General features: G+C 41.2%; 1 protein-coding gene across 1 annotated transcript in view; it reads left to right on the plus strand.

Annotated features, from left to right (window-relative positions):
* The window catches only part of KDSR (3-ketodihydrosphingosine reductase), a 41,279-nt gene extending 27,730 nt beyond the window's left edge, over positions 1–13,549 (plus strand). The window contains exons 8-10 of the mRNA XM_001925913.7: positions 3,500–3,583; positions 6,666–6,767; positions 9,145–13,549. Of these exons, the coding sequence (XP_001925948.1) occupies positions 3,500–3,583; positions 6,666–6,767; positions 9,145–9,264 (306 nt within the window). The 3' untranslated portion in view covers positions 9,265–13,549. The remainder of the gene's footprint in view (positions 1–3,499; positions 3,584–6,665; positions 6,768–9,144) is intronic.
* Positions 13,550–15,120: the final 1,571 nt, after the last annotated feature.

The following is a 15,120-nucleotide window of genomic DNA, read 5'->3' on the forward strand; positions in this document are numbered from 1 at the left end:
ATAGCTTTTCTTTCTTTTCTTTTTCAGCCACCACTGCGGCATATGGAAGTTCCCCATCCTGGGATCAAATCCCAGATGGAGCTGAGACCTTTGCCACAGCTGCAGCAACTCAAATCCTTAACCCACTTCACCACAGCAGGAAATCCTATAGCCTGTTTTTTTGTTTTGTTTTGTTTTGTTTCTATGATTATACCCATGGCATATAAAAGAAGTTCCCAGGCCAGGGACTGAATCCCAGCCACAGCTGTGGCAACACCAGATCCTTTAACCCACCAACAGGGCCAAGGATTGACCCTGCACCTCCAAAGCGACTGGTGCTGTTGCAGTTGGATTCTTAACCCACTGTGCCACAGGGGGATCGCCTATTATTTTATCTAATGAGATAATCTTCTTTAAAAAATAATGTTCTCTCCCCTGAACTTAAAAATACATTTAAAAACTTAAAATGGCTGCAGTCTGTTGTCTCCATGTGTCTAAAGGGCAGCTCAGAATTAACATTTCCGAAGTGGCCTTTTTGATCCCTTTTCATCCCCCCTTATTATTTCCCATCTCGTTACCTGGTGCCCACTGTTCCCCCAGCTGCTCAGGCTGGAAACTGCAGAGCCAGCCCTGATTCTTCCCCTGACACCACTCATCCAGCTGACCTACAGATCCTCTTTGTTTTCAGAACTTATCTCAAACCAGACCTTTTTTTTTTTTTTTTTTTTTTTTTTTTTTTAAACTACAAATATCACTATCAGCCTAGCAGGGAGAGCTACTGATACTTTTGCCTGAACTGCTGTAATGGTCTTCAGGCTTGTCTGCTTGCTTCTGGTCTAACCCCACTGGGGTCTGTTCTTCATACAGTTGCTGGTGATCCTTTTAAAGCACAAGTCAGACCTTGTCACTCCTCTTGTGTAAAAACAGCCGAAAAGTAAAACTGAAAGGAAAAAAAAAAAAAACCCAAAGAGCAAAAACCTCTTGTGCAGTGCAGTCCAATGGAATGTGCTAGAATGGTGGGAATGTTCTCTGTCTGCATACTCCTACATGGTGGTCACATTGTGGCTGTTGAACACTTACAATACCACTCACTAGTGGGACCGAGACACTGAATTTACTATTTCATTTCATTTAAAATCAAGTTAGAATTAAATAGCCCATGTTGGTATTGGCTGTATGTTAGAGAGTGAGGCTCTCCTGGACCCCAGCATGCCTGGAATAGAACCGAGCCTTGAGCACTGTTCTGAACCTCTGCCACCTGCCTATAGCATTTTCTCCTCTTCTTGGCCTCAGCCCCACTGGAGCCCCGCCTGTTCCTTGAGCTCGCCTGGCCTGTTCGTACCTGCGGCCTGGGCGCACCTGCAGGCTTTGCTCTTGCCGTCCTCTCTCTGGATGTTCAAATGGATCTTCCTCCTGTGTTTCTTTTCATCTTTGTACAGACATCAGCTCAGAGAGGACTTCCCTGACCCTCTGTATCTCAAGTATCCTTCCCATGGGACATTCACCATCCTCTTCCCTGGCTTTATTTGTCTCTGTAGTGTTTATCACCTCTGGATGTTAACAGTGACTGTCAGTCATCCTGAGCTGAATGCAAGCTCTGTACTTCATTCAAATGAACCTTCTCTTTGCCTTGACCCATAGTGGGCACTCTGAGCAAACAAATAAAGTGGGGAAGAAGGGAATCAATCAGAACTCATCCCCTTGAACTTCTTTTATAGTGATGCTAAGTGTGAATATCCACAGCATAAATATAGACACTTATGCTCCATGGGCTTGTATATGTGCAAAAAGATGTCTATGAGTTATAAACCTTTTACCGTCTTTATTTCTCTTTGGCTCTGCCTCTTAAAATTAGTGCTATTTCAAAGGTGTAAATTTAAGTCCAGTGCCCTGTTTTAGAAGAAGTGGGATCTGCTAAGCAGGTTTGCAGTGTTTGGTGAGCAGTCTGTTAGAAGCCAAAGTTGACAAAGGGTGGTAATTTCCCTGTGAAGATTTGATGTTAAATTGGGGTTTTTTGCTTTGTTTTTCCTCCACTAAAACGTTGGGCTGACCTCTTTGAGTAAATAAAGTTCTATCTGGATCTGTGAGCCCTGTAGAGGGCACCATGGTGCTTCTAAATCTCCGTGTATCTGGCCACGCATGGTGGTGCCAGCCTGAGGGTCTGGGAGAATGATTGGTGGCACCTTCCAAAGGCCGTTTCTTTTAATTCAAGTTCATCAGGAAACCCTTGACTTTTGTGAGCAACTGTGTTTTTTTCTATTTTCAGAAAATATATTCTAGTTTTTATTTTATTTTTTTCAAGTCTACATGGCAAATAAAATTTACCATTTCATGCCATTTAAGGCTTAAATTTTGAAACTTCTGACTGAAACATCTAAAGAATTTTCGAGCGTGTGTGTTGCATGTCGCTCCAAAGAAGGTTTTTAAAAAATGAGAAAAAAAAAGACCCCGTCCTCTGAGAACTTGGAAGATAAATGCAAAAGCACAGGTAACTAATATATATTAATGCAGAAACGTTCAAAGGCAAGAGAGGGAAATTACTGGCAGTTAAGAACTCAGGAAAGGCTTTTTGAGCTGGGTGACAATTGAGATGGGCCTTTAACCATCTTTGGGAGGATCAAGGCTAAGTAAGATCTGGGGCTCTGACGCAACAGCTCGGGAGGGAGCCCCCAGCCACGCCTGGAACTACCCTGTCTTCTCTTCATCTCCTCTGGCCTCCTCTGCAAGTCCTTTAAGAAACAGCTGCAGCTTTTGAATGAGCTGGGGCTGTCCCTGGTCAGACCTCAGCTCTGTCCAGGTGTCAGGCCTCTGCTGGCCTGAGAGTCAGCACCAACAGAGATGCTGGTCCTGAGAACCGGTGTGCTCAGGGTACTCAGTCTAGGTTCTGCTTGAACACCTGTGTCAGGTGTGTGGCCAGGATTCACATGGGGCTTTCCCTAGCCTTCTGCTGGTACCATGTTCTCATTCTAGCTCTGATGATTCTCGTTGGCTCCAAGGCACACGTCCCACAGAGTAGCTGGAGCCTCCTTGTTTTGCTTCAGCTGCTGAGCTGAATTTTCCACAGTAACCAGATAGAAACTGATTTGGAACCTAGATGGACCTAGTTCTAAAAATAGGAATCAGTTCAAAAGTAGAAAACTGGGGAGTTCCCATTGTGGCGCAGTGGAAATGAATCTGACTAGGAACCATTCAATCCCTGGCCTCACTCAGTGGGTTAAGGATTTGTTGTTGTCATGAGCTATGGTGTAGGTTGCAGACGTGGCTCAGATCTGGCATTGCTGGGGCTGTGGCGGAGGCTGGCAGCTGTAGCCCTGATTAGACCCCTAGCCTGGGAACCTCCACATGCCTCGGGAGCTGCCCTAAAAAAAAACACCAAAAACCAAACCAAACAAACAAACAAAAAACAAAAGTAGAAAATTGGAGTTAGGTGTTAAATGGGGTTGGGGGGAGGGCTGTATAAACTTATTTCTAAATTACTGGGCAGTCATGGTATTGATATGTCTGTTTTTTCCACCTTTAGCCTTTGGAGACTCGTCTTATTTCAGAGACCACATCTGTTTGCAAACCAGAGCAAGTGGCCAAACAAATTGTTAAAGATGCCATAGTAAGTGAAATCCTTCTTTCCTTTAGTAGTTACAGTGCTGTATTTCCAAAAAGATATTTGTCCCAGGGGTTTTTTCAAAAAATAAATTAATTGGTTTTTTTGGTGAGTTAGATTCATCATATCTAATATTAGCCTGTACTTTTTTTCCCTTATTGATTCCATGTTAATTAGTAGGTCCCAGAAACTAGATGTATATTTTGTCTTAGGAACAGATTGATCAGTCTGAGAACTTTGGTTCTTTGAAAGGAAAATGAGATTTACCTATGATATGCAAACAATATGTACCATATAGTGTATGCAGCATGTTGTTCCCTTTCTTCTTTGCTGTAGGAGTTTCAGTTTTAGGTTATTTTAGGTGTCTTACTGCCAGACTTGTTGATTAAGAATTTTTCTGGAGTTCCTGTTGTGGCTCAGAAGAAACAAATCTGACTAGTATCCATGACAATGCGGGTTCTACCCCTGGCCTCACTCAGTGGGTTAAGGATCCGGCGTTGCCTTGAGCTGTGGTGTAAGTTGCAGACACGGCTCAGATCTGGGGTTGCTGTGGCTGTGGCGTAGGCCAGTGGCTACAGTTCCGATTGGATCCCTAGCCTGGGAACTTCCATATGCTATGGGTGTGGCCCTAAAAAAAGACCAAAAAAAAAAAAAAAAAAAAAAGATGTTTTTCTTTCACCTTCCTGCTTCCCAGTATCATTTTCCCAAATGTCCACTAATAAGAAAGTGCCACCAGCCCTCTGGGCCATCATCCTGTCAACTCAGCTAATGTGCTTCCAGCCTGCTAAGTTGATTCAGAGTCAAAAATGGTCTTTTTATTAATTTATTTTTCTTTTTTTCTTTGTTTTGTTTTTCTTTTTTTCAAACCCTTGTGTTGAGGGCTGACTTTCAATAGGTTGCAGTGAGGGAGCTGCTGTCCTACCTATATAAACCCCAACCCAGAAGCAGGTCATTTATGAATAAAACAAATGGTATTTTTAGAAACCAGGTGCTGTTCTCTAGGACAACGTATATGCCGCAAGCTTTCTGTTAACTCACCTGCAGAAAAATAGACATGTATAGGGGATGTCTGTAAACCTTAGGCCCACATTGAATTAGGACATCTGGGGACACTTGGCATGAGAAACATCAGCAGGCATGCAGGAACAGCCTGAAGGAACAGCCCTGCCATTGCACGTTCAGGCTGAACTGAGCAAAATGCAGGAAGCATTGAAAGCTATTAGAATATCTTCAGACATTGGAAGAACTTTGCCCTGATTGTGTTCAAAGGCATAGAAAGATGGCACCAGTGGATTGGGCGGACTTCGTTTTTCCTGCTTATCTCAAGTCAGAGCAAACACACACTGTGTTTTTAAAGATCTGAAACAGCTCTTTGTGTTTTGGCAGGATTCATTTAATCCAGTGGTTCTCACGCTTTTTCATTGCTTGACCACTTTCCACTCTGAAGTTGTTGACAACTCCTGAGAGTCTTTGCTTTCATGTGTTATACTTATCAATATTTTCCATATCAGAAATTGAAACTCTGTCATTTAAAAATATTTCTTCATCCATTTAAAATAACAGTGATAAATCCATTGCATTTTAATGTAACGTTTCTATGATGAAAATTATTTTTCAAAACCAAACTTAGTGAGAAGGGTGGCATTGTTTTACGTTTCACCAGCCTCTTGAATGTCTGTTACTGGAAGACAGCCTCTGCGTTCAGTCAGTTGTAATATGTTATTTTAAATGACGGATATAAAGTATGCCTTACAGAGACATAGAGTTGGAAAAAAGGGAGGAATATTTTATTAGGCTTTTTAGATAATTGTGGACATTTCTCTTTTTCTTGATATAAAGTGTAAACTTGGATGAATGCTAGTTTCTTAAAGGTTAGTTGCAATGTGAAATTGGAAACTCCATCAATGAACTTTTTGTTCTCTGTTGCTTAAAAACCCATTGGTCTGTCTTGCCCTTTGAATGTTTTGTAACCATTCCTGATTTTTTAACATTAGTCATTAGTCGTTTGGAAAATATGGGTTTCCTGAGTTATCCAGAAAATCCCATTCATGGGAATTCTCTTGTGGTGCAGCAAGTTAATAAGGATCCAGCGGTGTCACTGTAGTAGCTCTGGTCGCTGCTATGATGTAGGTTCAGTCCCCGGCCTGGGAACTTCTGCATGCTGTGGGTGGGGCCAAAACAAAGACCAACCAAACAAAAAAAATGCCATTCATTACTATCACTGCTGATTTTATCATAAAAGTCTTTCTGTTTTGGAAGGCTGACAATCTCAAAATGGCAGGTATACATTTTCCCAATTCCTAATTTTTTCTTGAAAGCTCAGCTTTGAACATCGACACAAAAACTGTCAGTTTCCATTGAAGCGCATTCATTTTCTGGGGAGAATCCTCCAAACACCCACGTCTGAATAACCACACACTGTCAGTCCATGTTTTTGTAAAAATGGTGTTCCATGAGTAAAGCAGGACCTTCGCTAACTTAAACAGTTGGAGGAGGGCTCTTCCTTGAGGCATCCTTCCCTTCCATGCAGCACATGGCAGGAGGGAGCACCTGGTATGTGCTTTTGTTTTTATCGCACAGAATATTAAGACACGTCCTCAAGGGTTGAGATAGAACAAAGTGATTAATTTTGCTGCTTTATCAGGAACTTTTTAAAGCAAAACTGATGTTTAAAAGATATTTGAAGATTTAAAATTTTTATGTTTTCTTTATGACTTTATCTCTGCAAGCATGCATGGCAGTGGAGAGGCACCAGGTCTGTGGTCTGTGCTAACGAGACAGCAGTTTCCCCCATCACTGCAAGTGTCACTGGGTGAAGAAGGCAGTTAATGTCATTGTGTTATCATGACAATCATTCTGTCTTTGTAAAGTCCCTAAAAGGGTCTCAGGGTCCATGGACTCACGTTTTGAGCAGTGCCTGTCCAGCCATCCTAACCCATTTGCTGAGGCCAGTTCATCTCTGAGCTCCTACATGTGGTCCATGACCCTCTTCTCCCACCTGAAGTGAAAGGACACACGCTTTGTTTCCGATGGGTTGAGTTTATTTTTTTCCATGTTACCTCTTTCTTTTCTCTTCATTCAATTTTAGCAAGGAAATTTCAATAGTTCCATCGGCTCAGATGGGTACATGCTGTCCTCCCTGACCTGTGGAATGGCTCCAGTAACTTCCATCACTGAAGGGCTCCAGCAGGTGAGTTACCTCTGGGCTGTCCATCAGACAGATGGACACATGGTCACACAGACCGCAAGTGCCTCTCATTCAGCCTTGATGAGAAAAGGCTAAAGGAAGACGTAGTAACTCTCCCTGAAGATGTGGAGAATTTTTATTGAAGTATTAACTTTTCCTTGCCAGGGTGAAGTAAATAGGAAATAGGTTAAAGGTATACCTCATGGCATTTAGGCTGGAAGGGAATCTTTTGGCCAGCCGCCACAGAGGTAGAGATAAAACCCCATCTTTGCTATTGGGGTGTTAACCTGGTTCTCCTCTCAGAACCATTCATCTTCTGTGTTTGAAAAATGGAAATCTCTGTTTCTAGGGGGTTAGGCGTGGTCTAGCCTAAAAGTCTTGAGATATTAGATGAGACCACCTTTCAATGAGTCAGGCCACAGATAACAAAGCTTAGGGAGATAGAAATCCAGAAGTTAATACAATCCCTGCCCCCAGGGAAATTAGAGCTCACCCAGAACACACACACACACACACACACACACACACACACAGACACGTACGTTCACTGCTCCTTGATGTGCTAGGTGCTGTCTTTGCTACTGGAGAGTCAGAGCTTAGGCAACCCCTCCAACCTCAGGGGCTGGCCGTCTAGCAGGAGAGGCTGACCAGGACAGTGAGACTAGTACAGTGCAGTGTCATGAGGGTTATCATAGAGGGGTGGCTCTGGAAAGACCGAGTCGTGAGTGATGGAGGGTTGATGGAGAGCACAGAGCAGTGGGGAGGCTGCTGGGCAGTATACGGCAAAGTGCTGAATGAGGTGCCAGAGACCACGTCTAGGCGGAAGGTCCCCAAGACCCAGGTGTTGGTTTTCCTCATGGCACAGCCCTCACCCTCTGGCCCCGTCACCCCCTCTTCCTTCTTCCCTTGCCCTGCCTCTTCTTTCTACAGCTTTGTCTTTGTCCCTCTGTCTCCACCTTTCCTCTGTCTGACCAACTTCCGGCCTTCCTTCTGGTCTCAACCTTAAATGTTGCTTTTTCTAGAAATCTCCAACCCTGGGGTAAATGCCTCAGACTTTATTTTATAGAACAGTTTTAGATTTGTAGAAAATGTGGGCAGAAATTAGTGAGTTCCCACAGACTGTCTCTCCTACCTCCCCCCAATATCCCCCATCTTGTGTTAATATGGCACATTGTTCAATTGCTGAGCTAGTATTGATACATTAATACCAGCTGGAGCCCATGGTTTGCATTAGGGTTTATTCCTAGAGGAATACCTTGGAGGAAACTCCAGAATAACTTGGAGGGAACTCCTAGTTATTTGTGTTTTTGATTAGATCTGTATTTGAGATAACCATCATATGTTATCTCAAATACATCTTAAATACTGTTCATAGCTGAGCTATGTCATGTACATAACTAATTTTCCTTTCTTCCTTGAAACTATCATAGGCCTATTTCTATTATTTCTGTGACAGTCTTCATCTCCTCTCAGAAATATCAGACATGCTATCAGTTTCTCCTTCTGGAAAGACTCCCCCCCGCCCCCCGGGGTCTTCTGATCTACCCTGATCAGGACTGGCTGCCCCGAGTCTGGTGTTTGGCTAACCCTAGTCTCCAACTCACGGTCACCCTGGGGGACCCCTCTGCTTCACTTGGGTATCGAGTCCACCTGCCTCCTGTATCACAGGACACTGTCTTCTTTGCTGATACCTCTCTCTCTTTGGCTGTCTACCTCTTCCAGGAGCTTCCTGAAAAAAGGGTGCCTGGGAAGCAAATTTTTTGAGGTCTTATATATTTGAAAAGACCTCTCTTTGTAATTTTATGCCTTTTCAAAGTGCCATTTGTCAGGCATTGTAGTGAGAGTCCTTTAGTGGGGAGAGTGAAAATGAATGGATATGGTTAAATGCTGTCCTAACCCTGAAACAGTAATTGCCTTTATTCAGTTGGTTGTCATCCCATTTATGGAATGAGCTGGTGGAGGCAGCCACTTTGTCTTTCTTACCGCATTATTTTCAGCACCTTGCACAGGGTCTGCCTTTTAGGATCAGAACATAAACCTTAAAGCAAGATGTAGTAGTTCAGATATTTGATATGCTGCACTGGATCTTTCCTAGTTCTCAGGACCCCAAGAATCCCTATTTTGTTCTCTGTATAATTTATATATATTAACTGGACAAATATTTTGTCACTACGTGTCTGGCAGCTCTGTGCTGTCCAGGGGTGCAGAGGAGACAGCTTCTGTTTTCCATGTTCTGCTGGCACTTAGAAAGTTTGCATTATATTTCCTTCTCTTTGGAGAAGATTGGAGCATGTGTCTTAGAAACTGAGACATATCCCCAAATCCCTTGAGATGAATGACTGTACTGTTGGATGAGCTCAAAGGTATCTTTATCTTGCAGGTGGTCACCATGGGCCTTTTCCGCACTATCGCTTTGTTTTACCTGGGAAGTTTCGACAGCATAGTTCGTCGCTGCATGATGCAGAGAGCTAGATCGGAAATTGCAGACAAAACTGCCTAATTCTTACCCCTTGGAAAAAGACTTCCGAAGTCACTTGACCAGCTTGCTGCTAAAGGGGGTGCAGTTTTTGCCTTGCAGACCCATGTCTTGCTTTTGAATCTGCAGGATTGGACCAATGCTCTTCAGAAACTTGGCTGCAAGCAAGGGGATAGACGTTCAACTCCAGACAATATTCTTAATACTATGCAAATACGGAGCAGGAGACAGCTTGATTCTTGGAGGTGGAGAGGTGATGGCAAGGGAACTAATAGCGTGTGAGCAGGGCAAAGAACAGGATTCAGGAGTGATCGTGAAAATTTTTTCTATTTATTCTATTTTTCCCAGAAGAGATCGAGTCCAGAAATGTCCTTTCTGAGGACTTTTTGACCCTGCCGTGAAAGACAGTTTAGGGATTTCTGGGGCCATTTTTTTTCTCTTTTCCTTTTTTAACTCCATGTATTTTATTCCAGATGCGATTCACACATTGCCACTGTGTCTGAGTGCATGATAACGTCCCTAACTCACTCTGTTGCTGGTGGATCCTCGTGGCTTCTCTCTCTTTGATCCCATAAAACTACAAGGGGGATGGGAGAGGGCAGTGCAGTGGAGCAAGGGAGATAAATATTTTCCAGTAGGAAAACATAATGCTTTCTTGTCTTTTTTAGACTCAAATGCTTAGGGCACTTTTCATTTTTCATTAACGAAGAAAGGCAGCCTCCTAAAATGTTTTCTGAAGAGAAATAAAATTCTTAGAAGCTTAAGGATTACAGTTCCTTCAGCAGCCATGATGACCTGATGCTAGCCATTCCATTGTAGTGTCTTACTCTTCCCGAGTCTTCCTTTCCAATTTTGCTTATACTGCTATAATATTTTTGTAAAAAAACAAAAAAAAGTAAAGAGAAGACCATTTTTTTGACTTGACTTTGTAAATTAATTAATGAATTTATTAAAGCAAACGAAAAAAATTGGAAAGTGTGACATTTTTCTCCTCGTAGCATATATGTAGCTTTTACAAAAGGCTGATGATGGAATTCCCATTGTGGCTCAGCAGTTCATAAACCTGACTAGTGTCCATGAGGATGCAGATTCGATCCTTGGCCTTGCTCAGTGGATTAAGGAGCCAGCGTTGTAGTGAGCCATGGTGTAGGTCACAGGTGCAGCTTGGATCTGGCATTATGGCTGTTGCGAAAGCTGGCAGCTGCAGCTCTGATTCGACCCCTAGCCCAGGAATTTACATACGCTGTGGATGCGACCCTCAAAAGAAAAAGAAAAAAAAGAAAGACTGATGATAGCACATTTCAGTTGCATTTCTTAAGAAAAAAAATGTAGGATGACAAGGCCAAGGTTGAAGATACTCGTTTTTGAAATAAAATGATCACCCCGTTCTTTCTGACTCTCCCACCGACCTTGAGAACGTTGTCTTTGTGCCACGTGTTAAGAGAGCCCAGCAGTCATCAGTCTTACAGTACAGCCCTGGAAATGCTGTTGGCCCCCTGACTGTTGTTTCCAGAGACCAGGCTCATTGTTCATTGGTGGATTTTCACAGCAAGTGCCTCTGATGAGTTTTAGCCACCGTTACCTGCTACACTCTGTGTCACTGTGTGTGTTCTTCAGACTTGAGGACAGACACCTTCATTGTAACGCTGTATCTCCTCCCTTTTTTGTACACAGTAAGTTTTCGTACACATTCCAGTTCCTTTTGATGAGAAAAGATCACTGCTTTTGAAGAAGCTTTTTTTATTGTTTTAAAAAAAAAACTGCAGGAGATTAAAGACCTAACAATTATTGCAGACTTTTTTTTTTTTTTGCACTTGAGTTTTTGAACCTATTGACCTTAAAATGAATTACTTTTTATAAAGTCAGATGCTTAATGGCTTTAATCCATGGTGTCTTTTTAAAAGACATGAGTATGGCACATTTTCAAATACTGACAAAGACATTATTATTTAGTATATAAGTTGCTTGGGATGACTTCATTGACGTTTATGGGGGTGGGTTGAACCCATAATTGTTTAATGAATCTTTCAGTCTCAGCCTCCGTCCACAAAGTCTGTTGAGTCATACTGGGCAGCCTCTAAAAGAGAGTAATGGCTGTATTTTCCTAATGTACAGAAAACAGATACAAATTCATAGCTGGATCTTTCTCAATTTTATTCTTTTCCCATAAATCCTTTTTTTTTTTTGTATTTTGGTCTTTCTAGGGCCACACCCACGGCATATGGAGATTCCCAGGCTAGGGGTTCAATCGGAGCTGTAACCATCAGCCTATGCCACAGCCACAACAACACCAGATCCGAGCCTCGTCTGCTACCTACACCACAGTTCACGGCAGCACCGGATCCTTAACCCACTGAGCAAGGCCAGGGATTGAACCTGTAACCTCATGGTTCCTAGTCAGATTTGTTTCCGCCACGCCACGATGGGAACTCCTCATAAATGCTTTTGAATGTCAGCACCTTCTACTGATGGTATATATATATAGAGAGAGAGTCCAAGATGGTGCCTCATTTAAGAAAATTATCTCCCAGTAGGTATTTCAATATGCCTTTCTCAAGGTGTCCTTAGAGTACTGTCACTCCAGGTCACCTACTGCCTGGACAAATTTCAGAGCCCCTGTTCTGAAGAGGGGGAGATATTATCCCCAACTCACCTGAAGCTCAGGCATGAGAGCAGATTTGTAGAGGTTATCATGTCAGGGAATGGGCTTCCTTGTCAGAGATGGCAAAGGTCTCTAGTCCTGGAACCAAAAGGCTTTGAACATTGAGCTATTTCTTTTTTTTTCTTTCTCAGTTTAATGCTATAATTCTTGTGATAGCAAAACCTGACTTGAACCTACATGAGACTATTATAACTATTTATGCCACTCCGTAGGCTGTTCATTGATTTTGTCTGAAGAAATACCGATGGGCTTGATTACAGGGATTTTCCCAGACTCTGTGGAGATGTCTCGTAATATCTAGTATATGCCCCATATTACCTTTTCAAAATGCAAAAAAAAACAAACAAAACAAAAAGATGAATTCTGAAACACATCTGGCCTGCAGAATTTTGGATGTGGGAATCGTAGATGCTTAGGCAGCATCACACAACCATCTGACTTCAAAAGAGGAAAATATTACAAGGCAAATTCTATTTTTTTATCTTTTTTGGTTCAATTCTGGTACAGCTTTTTTATGCTGACTTGCTTTTTTGCTCAGGGGGAGAAGAGAAAGCCCCAAGTCAGACTGTTAGGAAAACTGTTAGTTTTATTTGTTTTTTTTTAAGAATCGCATTGATTCAACACTTTCTATTGTACTCAGAAGTGAGTAGATCTTACCAGTGGCAGAAGAAGTTTAATCATAATTCTGTTGAAATGTGGGTTCTCTGTAGGTAACTAACAATAGCTTATGTGAGTTTCAGTTCTGAAGTGCCTGACTCTGCCAGGTTGGGTTGAACTGTTTTATTATAATATTTGTGAGTATATTTATTTTAAAATGTTTAATGTTTTAAAATAAATAGCAACTTCAAAATATGTTCAAGGACCCTTCATTGTTGAAAAAGATACAAAAACAATTCTTATTACTTTTTATAAAAACAAAGTCAAGAGAGTTGTTTCTTTCTATATGTTTTAAAGTATTTTCACAGCTGAAAAGAGAAGAAATTAAAAATGCTGTTAATGATGACCCCTTTACATGAATACTTATGTATGTTTAGTTTTGTCTCTATTTAGATCTGTTAAATATATGTTGTTGTTTCTTGAAAGTGAAACTTTGAGAGACTATTTCTAATATTTAGATGACAAAAGCATTTTGATAGTTGCTTCTATTCAAAGACATAGAAGAAGGCAATACCATAATAATTTTTTTAACTGAGTTGTATCATCAACAATTTAATTTTATTACATCATGTTCTAATTTAAACATGTATTACTCACTTGAGGACACTTAAATTCATAATTTTTGACATAAAATGTTTTATAGCTTTCTCATTTCCTTAAGTTCTTAGTAACTCAGCTTTGAAAAATACCTACTAACCATAACCTTCCATATTCTGGACTAGATCTTGTTTAGTTCAAAGCAGTGAAGGCAGATTTGGTATTTTGAAGAGGAGATAATAGCTATTATATTTTACACTTGCTTGACGTGACAACTCTAAAGACATTTTTAAACTGATAAGAGTGCATATGGCTATTTTGATATCTATTAGAACCTGTGTTTGCTACTTTAGAAGCTTTTGTGGCAGAATTGTAACCTAATTTTCATATCTTGTATTTCTGAATCACCACAAGAAATAAATGGGGAACATGCTTTACAGATTTGAAAACTTATTTTTTAGAAATGTGCTTTTTTTTTCTTTTTTAAAGAGATGTTTAAGTAAGACACAAACCTCTTTCATAATGTTGTCCTAACCTTCGGTTTTAAACACTTGAAAGCCTTGATTTTTATTATTTTTTAGAAAGTGATATTTTCAGAGTAAATATTTGGTATTTGGGGGCGTTGTTTCAGATATATTCCAGGGGTGACTCTGATGTGGGATATATGAGCAAGAGTAAGAGATGAGGACTTTAAGAACATTTCTTAAGTAATTATGTTTCATACACAAATAAATGGATTTCCCATACTTTAAACCTTCATATTCCAACAATGAAATAGCTCCTAGACTCTGAAGACCATTGAAGATGGATATGGGAAAGAACACGCCTTAATATTTCTCAGTCCTTAAGTAGAAAAATCTTGGTGACGTTGAGGAGAGATTCCTTGGATATTTTGCCGAGCAAACTTAACCTTTCTTTAAATTTGAGCAATTTATATGCATAAATGGCAGAGGATATCACCTCCAAAATATTTGTGTTTGCATGTTTAAAAAGAAAAATATTTCTTGACTTCTCATCCACTCCTGACTTTATACCCCCTATTTTTGATCACTCGGCATACATTTATTAAGTGCCTCTGATGAGCTGGGTATCCAGGCTCCAAGGATACAACTTTGCATAAACAATTTGTCCCTCCCTCATGGTGATTACATTTCTGGCTTATTTCCCTCCCTCCTTCTCTATCCCCCTGAAGGCTCTTCCATGTCCTTCTGAAGAAGGAGGAACCACTCCTCATTCCTTTCTTCAGGCCCCTGAATTTTATGCCACAATTATTTGAATGCCAGACACTATTCTAGGCTGGGAATGCACGAGGGAAAAATATGGTCCCTGCCCTCAAATAGTTTATAATCTAGAGAGAAACACATGTCAGAAATCACACTGTTATCCAACAATAGCTATCTATGATTAAGATATCCTAACTAACATTGAAAACATAACCCATGCCAGTCACTGTTCTGAGTGCTTTGCATTTAACTCGTTTAAATCATACACTAACCTCACCAGCCATACCCTTCTATCCCCATGTTATAAATGAGGGCACAGGTACAGAGAGGTTAAGTAACTAGGCCAAGGTTGCAGCTGCAAAGCAATGAAGCCATAATCCAAACCAGATTTCTGACTTTGAAGCTCCTAGCCTCTGTATGAAACCTCTTCTAGCAGCGCAAGTGGAATCCTAGGACTGCTGAGGACAGTCGGGCTTGGTCTCAGAGAGGACTAAGTTGTTGAGATAAAACTTGAGGAATGAGTATGACTTCAAAGGTCCTTTCAGGGAGATGAGAAGATGTCCAAAAGCGAAAGACACAAGAGAGATTGGCATATTCCAGAAAGCACACAGCAGTAATGTCACTAAAGGAAGGGAGAGTGGGAGAACTGAAGTTCATACTTCTGCTCGAAGTTCTTCTGCTCTGAAGCATTTCGAGCAGAAATATGAAAAGGCTAAGTTTGAGAAAGATTATGGTTCTCCTTGAAAGTCAGGAGTTGCTGAGCCCTTGGGCCTTGAAATAAGCTCTCCCTATTAGTTTGGG

Source organism: Sus scrofa, chromosome 1 (genome assembly GCF_054392235.1).
Source record: "Sus scrofa isolate SSC_HxYL_T2T_F1_AM1 chromosome 1, Sscrofa_HxYL_maternal_Yorkshire_Landrace_v2.0, whole genome shotgun sequence".
Taxonomy (NCBI): Eukaryota; Metazoa; Chordata; class Mammalia; order Artiodactyla; family Suidae; genus Sus; species Sus scrofa.